Source organism: Heptranchias perlo, unplaced genomic scaffold, assembly GCF_035084215.1.
Source record: "Heptranchias perlo isolate sHepPer1 unplaced genomic scaffold, sHepPer1.hap1 HAP1_SCAFFOLD_64, whole genome shotgun sequence".
NCBI classification, from domain to species: Eukaryota; Metazoa; Chordata; class Chondrichthyes; order Hexanchiformes; family Hexanchidae; genus Heptranchias; species Heptranchias perlo.
The window spans coordinates 410,631-422,094 of NW_027139666.1; the positions used below are offsets into that span (position 1 = coordinate 410,631).

General features: G+C 47.9%; 1 protein-coding gene across 1 annotated transcript in view; it reads right to left on the reverse strand.

The window, feature by feature from the left end:
- The window catches only part of LOC137317908 (zinc finger protein 850-like), a 67,600-nt gene extending 56,400 nt beyond the window's left edge, over window positions 1-11,200 (reverse strand). The window contains exons 1-2 of the mRNA XM_067980908.1: window positions 11,115-11,200; window positions 6,655-8,104 (exon numbers count right to left, since the gene is read on the reverse strand). Coding sequence (XP_067837009.1) covers window positions 6,655-7,745 — 1,091 coding nt within the window. The 5' untranslated portion in view covers window positions 7,746-8,104; window positions 11,115-11,200. The remainder of the gene's footprint in view (window positions 1-6,654; window positions 8,105-11,114) is intronic.
- Between the last annotated feature and the right edge of the window lie 264 nt (window positions 11,201-11,464).

Here is an 11,464-nt window from a genome sequence, read left to right on the forward strand (position 1 = left end):
CTGGAATCCAGACTGACTTTACAATCTCTAACTATTAATTGTAAACAATTTTACAACACCAAGTTATAGTCCAGCAATTTTATTTTAAATTCACAAGCTTTCGGAGATTTTCTCCTTCCTCAGGCAAATGTTTCAAGATCTCCTTGAAGCCTACGCATTTATACATATTGAACAATAATACATGGTGTTTACAGACTGCCCCTGCAACTGCCCGTTGCCAAGGCAATCACCGTGTTCAGACAGAGAGGTGTTACCTGCAGAATCTCCACATCATGTCTAACTATTAAACTAGATGTTTCCATCCCTGCTGTTTCTCTCGTTATCTTTTGATGGTAAATAGTCTTTCATAGATAAAGTGGGACGTTTTGAAATGAGCCAAAGGATTCTGTTCATTCTTGGCCCCATTAACCATTAATTAACGTGTGACTCCGAAACTGGATGCAGGATTTCTCAAACCAATCCTGGAGAAAAATGGGATGAAAGTCGGAGTCCGTGTATTTGCTGGGAGCGTGTAGGAATAATATCTGACAGCAACAGTCCCATATTAATATAATCAGATTGAAACTCTCGGTCACTGAGAGTAATAGCGAACGGCCCTGATCTGCAAAACCGAATGTAGTACAACAGGCAAGAGAGGGTTAAATTCGGCCCACATTGTTTTGGTCACTCTCTGCACTGTCCCTGAGTGTGGGATGAATAGTGTGTCCGTCTCTGGTATATCAGTGAGAGACAAGACTGCATCTTCTGTCTCTACAACGGGAATTTCTGGATAAAACGCAACTTTACAAGTCAGTCTGGAACTGATACTGTTGCACTGTGCCTCTCCGCTCGCTCTGTCACAGTATCTGTCTCCCTTTCTCTCTCACTCTCCGGTGCTGTATATGAAGGTTGGATACTGCTATTGAGCGTGATATGAACATACTGATAGGAAGTGTAAGACTGACGGTGTGTGTCTTGCTTTCTCTCTCGAGTGCTGATTTTGAAGGTGGAATACTGTCTGATATAAAACAGAGAGAATGGGGTGTCCAGGCCACACCGTAACTGGGGATGTGTTCGGCTCCAGTCCCAGTTCATGGTCATAACCTTTTCACAGATTCAGGGTGAGAGTCTCTGTGAGACGGTAAAACTGGCGGAGAAAATCCGCTTCACAATTCAAACCCCAACACATGAGATTCTACAAATCAGCTGGAAGAAGAATTTTGTAAACTGCTAATTAAGAGAGTGGATTTTCCGCTTTGGCGGTGGAGTAAGTCGGCGATAGCGGATCGGGCCCCCATTGTTCACTACGCCTGATTTTACTATCCATTGACACCAATGAGTTCACTGAAGTAACTGATATCAATCCAATACTTCAAATAAATTTGGAAATAACAGACAGGAATTATATTTTATCCAACAAATGCTTTTTGAGAAATAATACAAGATGTGATTCTAACATGAAATGGTTTGCTGTTATTAGTCGGGAAATAATATGATTTCAATATTAAATGTTTAATCCTGTAATGAATAAAATCAAATGCTCCATTTCGGTTGATGATTATTTCCCATCACACACACTGTCTTGTGGGATGGACTGAGGGTGAGCTGTCAGGGTCAGACAGCGTCCTGTTCATTGGGACATTTGTTTTGACCAGAACAGAATAATAATGGACCAACACCCGGACCGTTACTAACTTGTAAAATATTAATGTAATTTCAAACTCCAGTGGGGAGTTCCGGAGATCGTTTCCTCTCTGAGCTGCTGTGCAGCAATGTTTACTCACTGCAGGGAGTTTAATGGGACATGAGGCTGGGCCTGGTTACACAGATCTATAAGGAAACCTGCTGATACATTTCTGAGACGATCAGGGGGCGGGAGATTTCACACGGCCGCAGCAGGCCAAGCGAAAGCTCTCCTGCTCCTCCTTGCCCCACAAAATATGAGTCAAAAATAAACTTCTCAGAGTTCTGGACCACTCAATGCCCATCGATAGGGCGGCTCCTCCACCCATTTTTAACCAGCATTAAATGGTTTCCCGTGTACGTCATAATACTCTGATTTACATATTACACGTGGCCTGACCGGAAACAGGTGGGTGTTGCTCCGGCCGCTCTTCTCAGGACACGACCCACGATGGTGGAGGCAGGAACGCCAGTGTTAAAGGGGCGGTAATGACCTGACACCATTTACAAGCCTCGACCACCCTATTTCCGCCAGGCGAGGATACTTAAAATCGGCCACACCTTTCCTGACCTACGCCCAAGAATGAATCTTCGAAGCCCACAAGCTGGTCCATTTTCTCAAATTGCATCGGTTCATAACACGTGGAGGGAAATTTTCACCATCGCTGGGGACTGAACTGGTAGAGCGGATCACCCGCCCCTTACAGAACCGACCCGATTTTAATTCTTGCTCCGTCAGTTTACCGCCCAAGATGTGAAGGTGAAAATACCCCCTACGTCTCTGACCCCAAGGTTCGACAGGTGTGTGAAAGACATCAGATAGTGTTTGCCAAACACTAACATGAATGTGGGCGAATGGATCCGTGTATTCGGGTAAAAGCTGATAACCCCCCTCCACGGAGACTGGACCCCTATACCGTGGTGTCGAAGAGGAGTTCATCCCCAACAGCTCGGTAACACAGGTCGCTGTCCTCTATGGGCAGTTGTCCAAGATGCACACCGAGACAGATATCAACAGCTGCTGGAAGACCATCAATTCGGTCAAGGAGGCCCTTTGTTCCCCCGAAACTTGCTGGTCTTCCTGCCGAGGGAACTGTCCGCGGCCAAGTGTTGGCCACTGGCACACTCCAAGGTCCAGTATTTCATGCTGAGGTGCACACTGAAGCGAGGTGCGGCCTACACAAAGGCTTTATGGGGAAAGGCAACCGTGTAAGGCTATCCCACCTTGTATTGTACAGCATGTGTTAGAAGATATTTACTGTGTTTTGACTTGTAATAATGGAATCGTATGATGTGTATTGTATTTGTTTTGAATTGTAATTGTAATATTTACATTGAACTGTGTGTATTCATGAATTTTATGAAATAAAGTATATTTTGAAATATTAAATAAAGTTCCAGTCTCACTATTTCTCTTCTTATTGGACACTGAAGAGTGGAAACAGACCCGAATCGTAAAGATGTTGGAAGTTATACAAATATCATTTATTGCAGGCATCAGGTGAGAAATAGGGAGTGTTTTCTTAAGGGTGAGAAACTAGGGACTGTGGAGGAGCAGAGGGGTTTGGGTGTCCAGGTACACCAATCAATAAAAATAAGTGCACAAGTGTAAAAAATGAATGAAAGATCCCAATTTCTAGGCTGTCATATCCCAAGGTAGCGCTATCAGGTACTTTCCCAACTCTGTGGAATTTGCTGATACAATCAGGCCCCACTGCCTCCCTTGCTGGTCCATTCCATACATCCAGCGCACTCTGCATTAAAAAATATAGATTCAAGCATTCTGCTCATCCTGTGCCCCAGGTTGAGAAGACTGAGAGAGGCAGGAGGATCCAGACCATTAGCCTTATGTGACTTTGGACATTTCTGTTTTTAATTCAGCTTATTGAATTTGCAATTTATCCACTTTTTTGTACATTTCTATTTTTATTTTTTGAACAAATTCTCCAAACCCTGTGCGCAGTGAGTGCTGACTCCGGGCCCTTTGATTGACAGCCCTCACCTCCGCCCGCCTGCGTCCTGGGCTGACTCCTCCTATCACGTGTCACGCGGCACCGTCTCTCACCTTTGCGCGCTGACATCATGATGCGTGCATGCATCTCCGGCCCGAGGGACGCCGCGCATGCGCCGCGCGGTCCCTATGCCGCGTTCCTTCAGCAACAGGCGCGTCCCGGGAGGATGATGATGGCGGCCTCGGGTCGGCGGTCGGAGGGCCGCTGCTGTGGGCGGGGTCGAGACCGACAGAGGGAGGGTCCGCATCTGGAAGTGGCCTGGGCCCCGGGGCCTTGGAATGGCGCCGTGAGGCCGGCCCGGGCAACAGCTCCTCCGACTTCAGGCCCGATCGGCGTTAATGGGGTCGCAACCCCCGGGACGGAGGGACCGAGACCCCGGGACGGTGGGACCGAGACCCCGGGATGGAGGGACCGAGACCCCGGGATGGAGGGACCGAGACCCTGGAACGGTGGGACTGAGACCCCGGGACGGAGGGACCGAGACCCCGGGATGGTGGGACCGAGACCCCGGGATGGAGGGACCGAGACCCTGGAACGGTGGGACTGAGACCCCGGGATGGAGGGACCGAGACCCTGGAACGGTGGGACTGAGACCCGGGGATGGAGGGACCGCGACCCCGGGATGGTGGGACCGCGATCCTGGGACAGCGGGGCGTCGACCCCGGGATGGAGGAACTGCGATCCCAGGGATGGAGGGACTGTTACCCCGCGGACGGAGGGAACGCGACCCCGGGAGGGAGGGGCCGTGAACGCGGGATGGAGGGACCGCGACCCCAGGGACGGAGGTATCGCGACCCCAGGGACGGAGGGACCGCTACCACAGGGACGGAGGGACCGCGACCCCGGGATGGTGTGACCACGAACCCGCGATGGAGGTATCGTGACCCCTGGAGGGAGGTGGTCTTTCAGACCGTCCATGCTCTGTTGTGAGGCCTCTGTGTGTGTCTTGCTCTGTTCGTGTTCTATTACATTGGCTCCCGGTGTGGCAATGCCTCGATTTTAAAATTCTCATCCTCGTGTTCAAATCCCTCTATGGCCCTCACCCCCTCCCTATCTCTGCAGCCTCTTCCAGCCCTACAATCCTCGTGTTCAAATCCCTCCATGGCCCTCAGCCTCTCCCTATCTCTGTAATCCCCTGCAACCTATTTAATCTCCACCGACAACCGCATGTCTCGCCAACCTCAGTGCTCGGACTCTCAGTCCTGTATAACACACAGTCAGTGCTGGGACACTCAGTCCTGTTGTAGACACATTCAGTGCTGGGACATTCAGTCCTGTTATACACACAGTCAGTGCTGGGACACTCTGTCCTGTTATGGACACAGTCAGTGCTGGGACATTCAGTCCTGTTGTAGACACAATCAGTGCTGGGACATTCAGTCCTGTTATACACACACTCAGTGCTGGGACACTCAGTCCTGTTATACACAGTCAGATAAATAAATAACTGCAAACTAAGAATGAAATCTCCAGGATGTGACGGTTTCCACCCCAGAGTTTTAAAGGAAACAGGTGGGGAAATTGCAGATGCATTCATCATAATTTCCCAAAGCTCTCCAGACTCAGGAATTGTGCCTTTGGATATGAATGTTGAAAATGTCACTCCGTTTATTTAAGAAAGGAAGGAGGGAGAAACCAGGACAATACAGACCTGTCATTTTAGAGTCAACTTGGATTTGTGAACGGCAGGTCATATCTGACTAATTTCGTTGGATTTGTTGAGGAAACTAACAAGGTGGACAGGGGATTGTCTATGAAGGTTTTCTATATGGACTTACAGAATGCATTTGAAAAGGTTCAGCACAAGAGATTAATGGAATAAATAAAAGGCACAAAATTGAAAGTGACCTTGGTTGGGAGGTCGGAGAAAAGAGTAAGGAGAAAGGGAATTTTCTTTGATTGGCGGGATATGACTAGTGGTGTCCCCATGGATCTGTACTGGGGCCTCAGCTTTTCACCATATTTATCAATAACTTGGATGAAGGAATAGAGAGTTGTAGATCCAAGTTTCCAGATGACACTAAGTTATGAGGCACAGTAAGTTGTGTAGATGGGAGCAGGAAGTTACAAAGGGAAAGTTTAAGTGAATGGACAAACTGTGGCAGATGGAGTTCAATGTGGGGAAGTGTGAGATCATTCACTTTGGATGCAAAAAGGAAACATTGGAGTATTTTCTTAAAGTGAGAGACTGCGAATGGTGAAGGAGCAAAGGGATTTGGGTGTCCATGTACACAAATCACTAAATGCTAGTGTTGAAATACAAAGGGAAGGAAGTGATGCTTCAGTTCTACATAGCCTTGGTCAGAGCCCATCTGGTGTACTGATCCTCACCAAGGATATATTGATCTTGGAGGGGGGGCAGTGCAGATTCACCAGAATGATACTGGGCATTGAAGTGTTCAATTATGAGGACCGGTTGCATAAACTTGGTTTTGCATTCCTTTGAGTTTAGAAGTTTGAGGGGTGATCTGATCCAGGGATTTAAAATGATAAAGGGATTCGAAGTGGTAGAAACAGAAATTATTTTCTCTGGTGGGGCAATCCAGAACAAGAGGACACAACCTTAAATTTAGAGCTAGGGCGTCTAGGATTGAAATCAGGAAGCACTTTTTCACAGAAGGAGAGTGGAAACCTGCTCAGGCTGATTGAACTTGACCCTGTGATATAATACAATTTTATGTCCTGTCAGACTTGGATATCTTGAAGATCCATCTTTTAAAAAGGTAGAGGAGCTCAGTGCGAAGATGTATTCCACTCACGTCGTCATAATTCCTCCAACTGTTTCTTTTATCATCGAGATATGAAGGTCAAAAACACTGTGTTTAAAAGAAAGCTGATTTATTTGACACTTGTACAGAATACTAAACTGCAGCCCAGTTAAAGGGGGTCATTAACATCAGAAACAAACTCCAACTGTCAGAATGAACGTGGTTTCGTCCTGGATACAGCAATAACAGCAGAATCCAACTCCTGCAGTCACATGTGAACTCGCTGGTGACTCAGCAGGTGGGATGACTGAGTGAATCCCATCCCACACACGGAACAGGTGATCGGAATTTCCTCAATGTGAATACGTTCATGTCTCATCAGATCCCATGTTCTTTTAAAGCTCTTCTCACAGTTAGAACATTTAAAGGGTCTCTTATCAGTGTGAACAAGTTGGTGTTCAATGAGGCCGGATGAACATGTGAATTCCTTCCCACACACAGAGCAGGTGAATGGCCTCTCCCCAGTGTGAACTCGTTGGTGTGTCAGCAGGGTGGATGACTGAGTGAAGCTCTTCCCACACACGGAGCAGGTGAACGGCCTCTCCCCAGTGTGAACTCGCTGGTGTGTCAGCAGGGTGGATGACTGAGCGAATCCCTTCCCGCACAGGGAGCAGGTGAATGGCCTCTCCCCGATGTGAACTTGCTGATGTCTCAGGAGGTGGGATGATCGAGTGAATCGCTTCCCACACACAGAGCAGGTGAACGGCATCTCCCCAGTGTGGACTCGCTGGTGTGTCAGTAGGCTGGATGACCGAGTAAATCCCTTCCCACACACGGAGCAGATGAACGGCCTCTCCCCAGTGTGAGTACGTTGGTGTGTCAGCAGATCACTTTTTATTTTAAATCTCTTCTCACAGACAGAACATTTAAAAAGACACTTATCAGTGTGAACAAGTTGATGTTCAATGAGGTGGGAAGATTGAGTGAATCCGCTCCCACACACGGAGCAGGTGAACGGCCTCTCCCCAGTGTGAATTCGCTGGTGTGTCAGCAGGTTGGATGACTGAATGAATCCCTTCCCACACACGGAGCAGGTGAACGGCCTCTCCCCAGTGTGAGTACGTTGGTGTGTCAGCAGATCACTTTTTCGTTTAAAGCTCTTCTCACAGGCAGAACATTTAAAAAGTCTCTTATCAGTGTGAACAAGTTGATGTTCAATGAGGTGGGATGACTGAGTGAATCCCTTCCCACACACGGAGCAGGTGAACGGCCTCTCCCCAGTGTGTCTGTGTCGAAGAGTTTCCAGCCGGGACGAGTAACTGAATCCCCTCCCACAGTCCCCACATTTCCACGGTTTCTCCATGGTGCGGGCGTCCTCGTGTCTCTCCAGGTTGGACGATCAGTTCAAGTCTCGTCTGCACAGAGAACATTTGTCTTGTTTCTCCCCACTGTGAATGGTACGATGTTTTTTCAGGCTGTGTAACTGGTTAAATTTCTTTCCACAGTCAGTGCACTGGAACACTCTCACTCGGGTGTGTGTGTCTCGCTGCTATTCCAGTCACAGTGATGTTTGAAATCTTTTCCCACAGATGGAACAGATCAACATTTCTCCTATATTTTAAGGCCGATAATCTTCAGGGGCTGGTGAACCGAGTGACTGTCAGATCTTGACGTGATGTTTGGTTTGAGTTTGTCGTCTGCAAATCCTCCCCTTCTAATGCCCTGTAAAAGGAGATAACAAAAGTCCTCACTGTGAAGACGGGATAGAAATTCAGAACAGGCAATTGTAGTTTATATGGAACATTCTACCCGCTCATTCCCACAGACTGTAAATGCCCGTCCCGCACACTCACCCTCCTCCGTCTGCTGAAACGCAAACCCATCGCATCACTTGCAACAATTTTCCTTCTATTTAATTTTTCTGTCTTGAAGATCCCGACTCGGACTGGTTTCAGTTCTAAACTCACTGCTCCCAACCCTCTCTTCCCCTGAAGGTGCTGACTCTGGCTGGATTCAGTTCTAAACTCACTGGTCCCCCTTCCTCTCCTCCCCTGAAGGTGCTGACTCTGGTTGGATTCAGTTCTACACTCACTGGTTCCCATCTCCTCTCCTGAAGATGCTCACTCTTGCTGTGTGTATATATGGTCTGCCCCTCATTTCGACACTATGTCCCTCCCTACAGCTGCCTGTACGCAGTCCATATGTAATATCTCCAAAATTTGGCGACGGAATCACCCTGACCAGTCACCATTTCTCCTTCATTTAAAGACTATCCCTGACCTATCACAATTTCTCCTTTATTTGCAGACACTCACTGACCAGTCAGCATTTCACTTTCATTTACAGACACTCCCTGATCAAACACAATTTCTCCTTCATTTATAGACGCTCCCTGAACGTTCGCCATTTCTCCTTCATTTACAAACACTTTCTCACCAGTCAGCATTTTCCTTCATTAATAGACGCTCCCTGGCCCATCACTATTTCTTCTTCATTTGTAGACAATACCTGACCTGACAACATTTCTCCTGCATTCATAGACACTCCCGGACCAATCACCGTTCCTCCTTCATTGACAGACACTCCTTGACCAGTTACTATTTCTCCTTCATTAACAAACGCTGCCTGACAAGTCACCATTTCTCCATCATTTACAGACTCTGCCTGAACTGTCACCATTTCTCCGACATTTATAGATACTCCCTATCCCGTCACCATTTCTCCTTCATTTATAGACACTCCCTGACCTGTCACCAAGTCCTCTCCCATTTATAGATACTCCCTTACCAGGTGCCATTTCACCTGCATTTATATACACTCCCTGACCCGTCAGCATTCCTCCTTCATTTATAGACACGCCCTGACCTGTCACCATTTCGATTTCATTTATAGACACTCCCTAACCAGACACTATTTTTCCTTCATTTACAGACACTCCATAATCAGGCAATTTTTCCTTCATTTGCAGACACTCCCTGACTGATCACCATTTATTCTTCATTTACAGACATTCACTGACCTGACCCCATTTCTCTTTCATTGATAGACACTCCCTGATAATTCACTGTTTCTCCTTCATATGCAGACACTTCCTCACCCGTCACCATTTATCCTTCATTTAGAGACAATCCCTGTCCAGTCACCATTTTTCCTTCATTTACAGACACTCCCTAACTAGTCATCATTTCTCCTTCATTTACAGACACTCCCTGACCGTCCCCATTCTTCCTTCATTTATAGACACTCCCTGACCTGTCACCAGTTCTCCTTCATTGACAGACACTCCATGACCAGTCACCATTTATCCTTCATTTACGGACACGCCACGACCAGTCACCATTTCTACTTCATTGACAGACGCTCCCAGAACGTCCCCATTACGACTTCATTTCGAGACACTTCCTAACCAATCACCATTTCTCCTTCATTGACAGACGCTCCCTGACCGTCCCCATTTCGACTTCATTTACAGACACTCCCTGACCAGTCACCTCCTCTCACCGCATCTCCTTCCAGATGTCCGTTCACTTGTGAGCAAGGCCCTTGCCATCCACAATCTTATTACGGATGGCTGCATTTAGGAACATAGGAACAGGAGTTGGCCATTCAGCCCCACGAGCCGGTTCCGCCATTCAATTAGATCATGGCTGATTTATATCTTAACTCTATCTCCCCTACTTAGTATCATAGCCCTTAATACTTTGGCCAAACAAAAATCTATCAAACTCAATTTTCAAATTTACAATTGACCCCCAGCCTCAACAGCTTTTTGGAGTGAAGAGAGATCCAGATTTCCACTCCCCTTTGTGTGAAGAATTGTATCCTGACGTCACCCCTCAATGGCCGAGCTCTAATTTTAAGATGATTCCCCCTTGTTCTGGACTCTCCCACCAGAGGAAATAGTTTATCTCCATCTACTCTATCAAAACCTCTAATCATCTTAAACACCTCAATTAGATCAGTCCTTAATCTTGTATATTCAAGAGAATACAAGCCTCTACGCATCTGTGCTCATATTTACATAATTCATCACCATAAATACAGGATAGAAATTCAGAACACACAGTTCTAGTTTCTCTGGAACATTCTTTTCTCCCTTGCCCATCCTAAGCTGTGAATGGCCCGTCCCACACACTCTCCCTCCTTGCCCCGATTAAGCTGTAAATCCCCCGTCCCACACACTCTCCCTCCTTGCCATCATTAAGCTGTAAAACCCCTGTCCCACACTCTCCCCCCTTGCCCCTACTGGGATGTAAATCCCCCGTCCCACACACTCTCCCTCCTTGCCCCTATTAAGCTGTGAATTCCCCCGTCCCACACACTCTCCCTCCGTGACACGTCTTCGCTGTTTGAAATCCAGATTCATGGCAGGATCTATTTTTCCTCCTTTTCTCTCCTGAAGGTTCTGCGTGAAGTTGGGTTTCGACCCCAGCCACTGATTGCCCTCCAGTACCCGGCCAAGTGGTAATTCTGCACCTGTGAGCCTGTACAGCGAGCTGCCGGCATTTCAACCATGGGGAGCAGCACAGTCACCGTCCCTGGCTGATTCTGACCGGCAAAGCTGAGGCCAACGGGAGCAGATCAACAACAACCTGCATTTGCACTGAGCGGAGTCTCAGCAACACCGAGTGCGGCTCAGACCACGAATCAGAGCCGGGGGACCCGGGGGATCGGGCGGGCGGGGGTCCCGGGACTCCATTACACCCATCATCCAGCGCCTCCCCCGTCCTACCCGCCACTTCCCGGTTTCTTCTCCCGTTTCCACCGAGTCCGACTCGGGAACAAAGGAAATGAGCGATGCGTTCCCAGAATACACGGCGGGCCTCGGGAGCATGCGCAGTCTGAGCGGAAAAAAATCAGCATCTTGGAGAGATAGAGGGGTTTCTGGGGCCCGGGGGATTGTGGGGCCTCCGGCCGACATTAGTCGCAGTGCGTCGGTCACCGTTTTTATTGCCCGTGTCCCGCACAGAACCGTTTCTCGAAATGCAGACTGAGGAATTCAGAGCCGGTTTGCTGAACAGACACTGACCGTACAATGAGGAACAGTGTTTTTCAAACTTTTTTTCTCGTGACCCAGTGGAA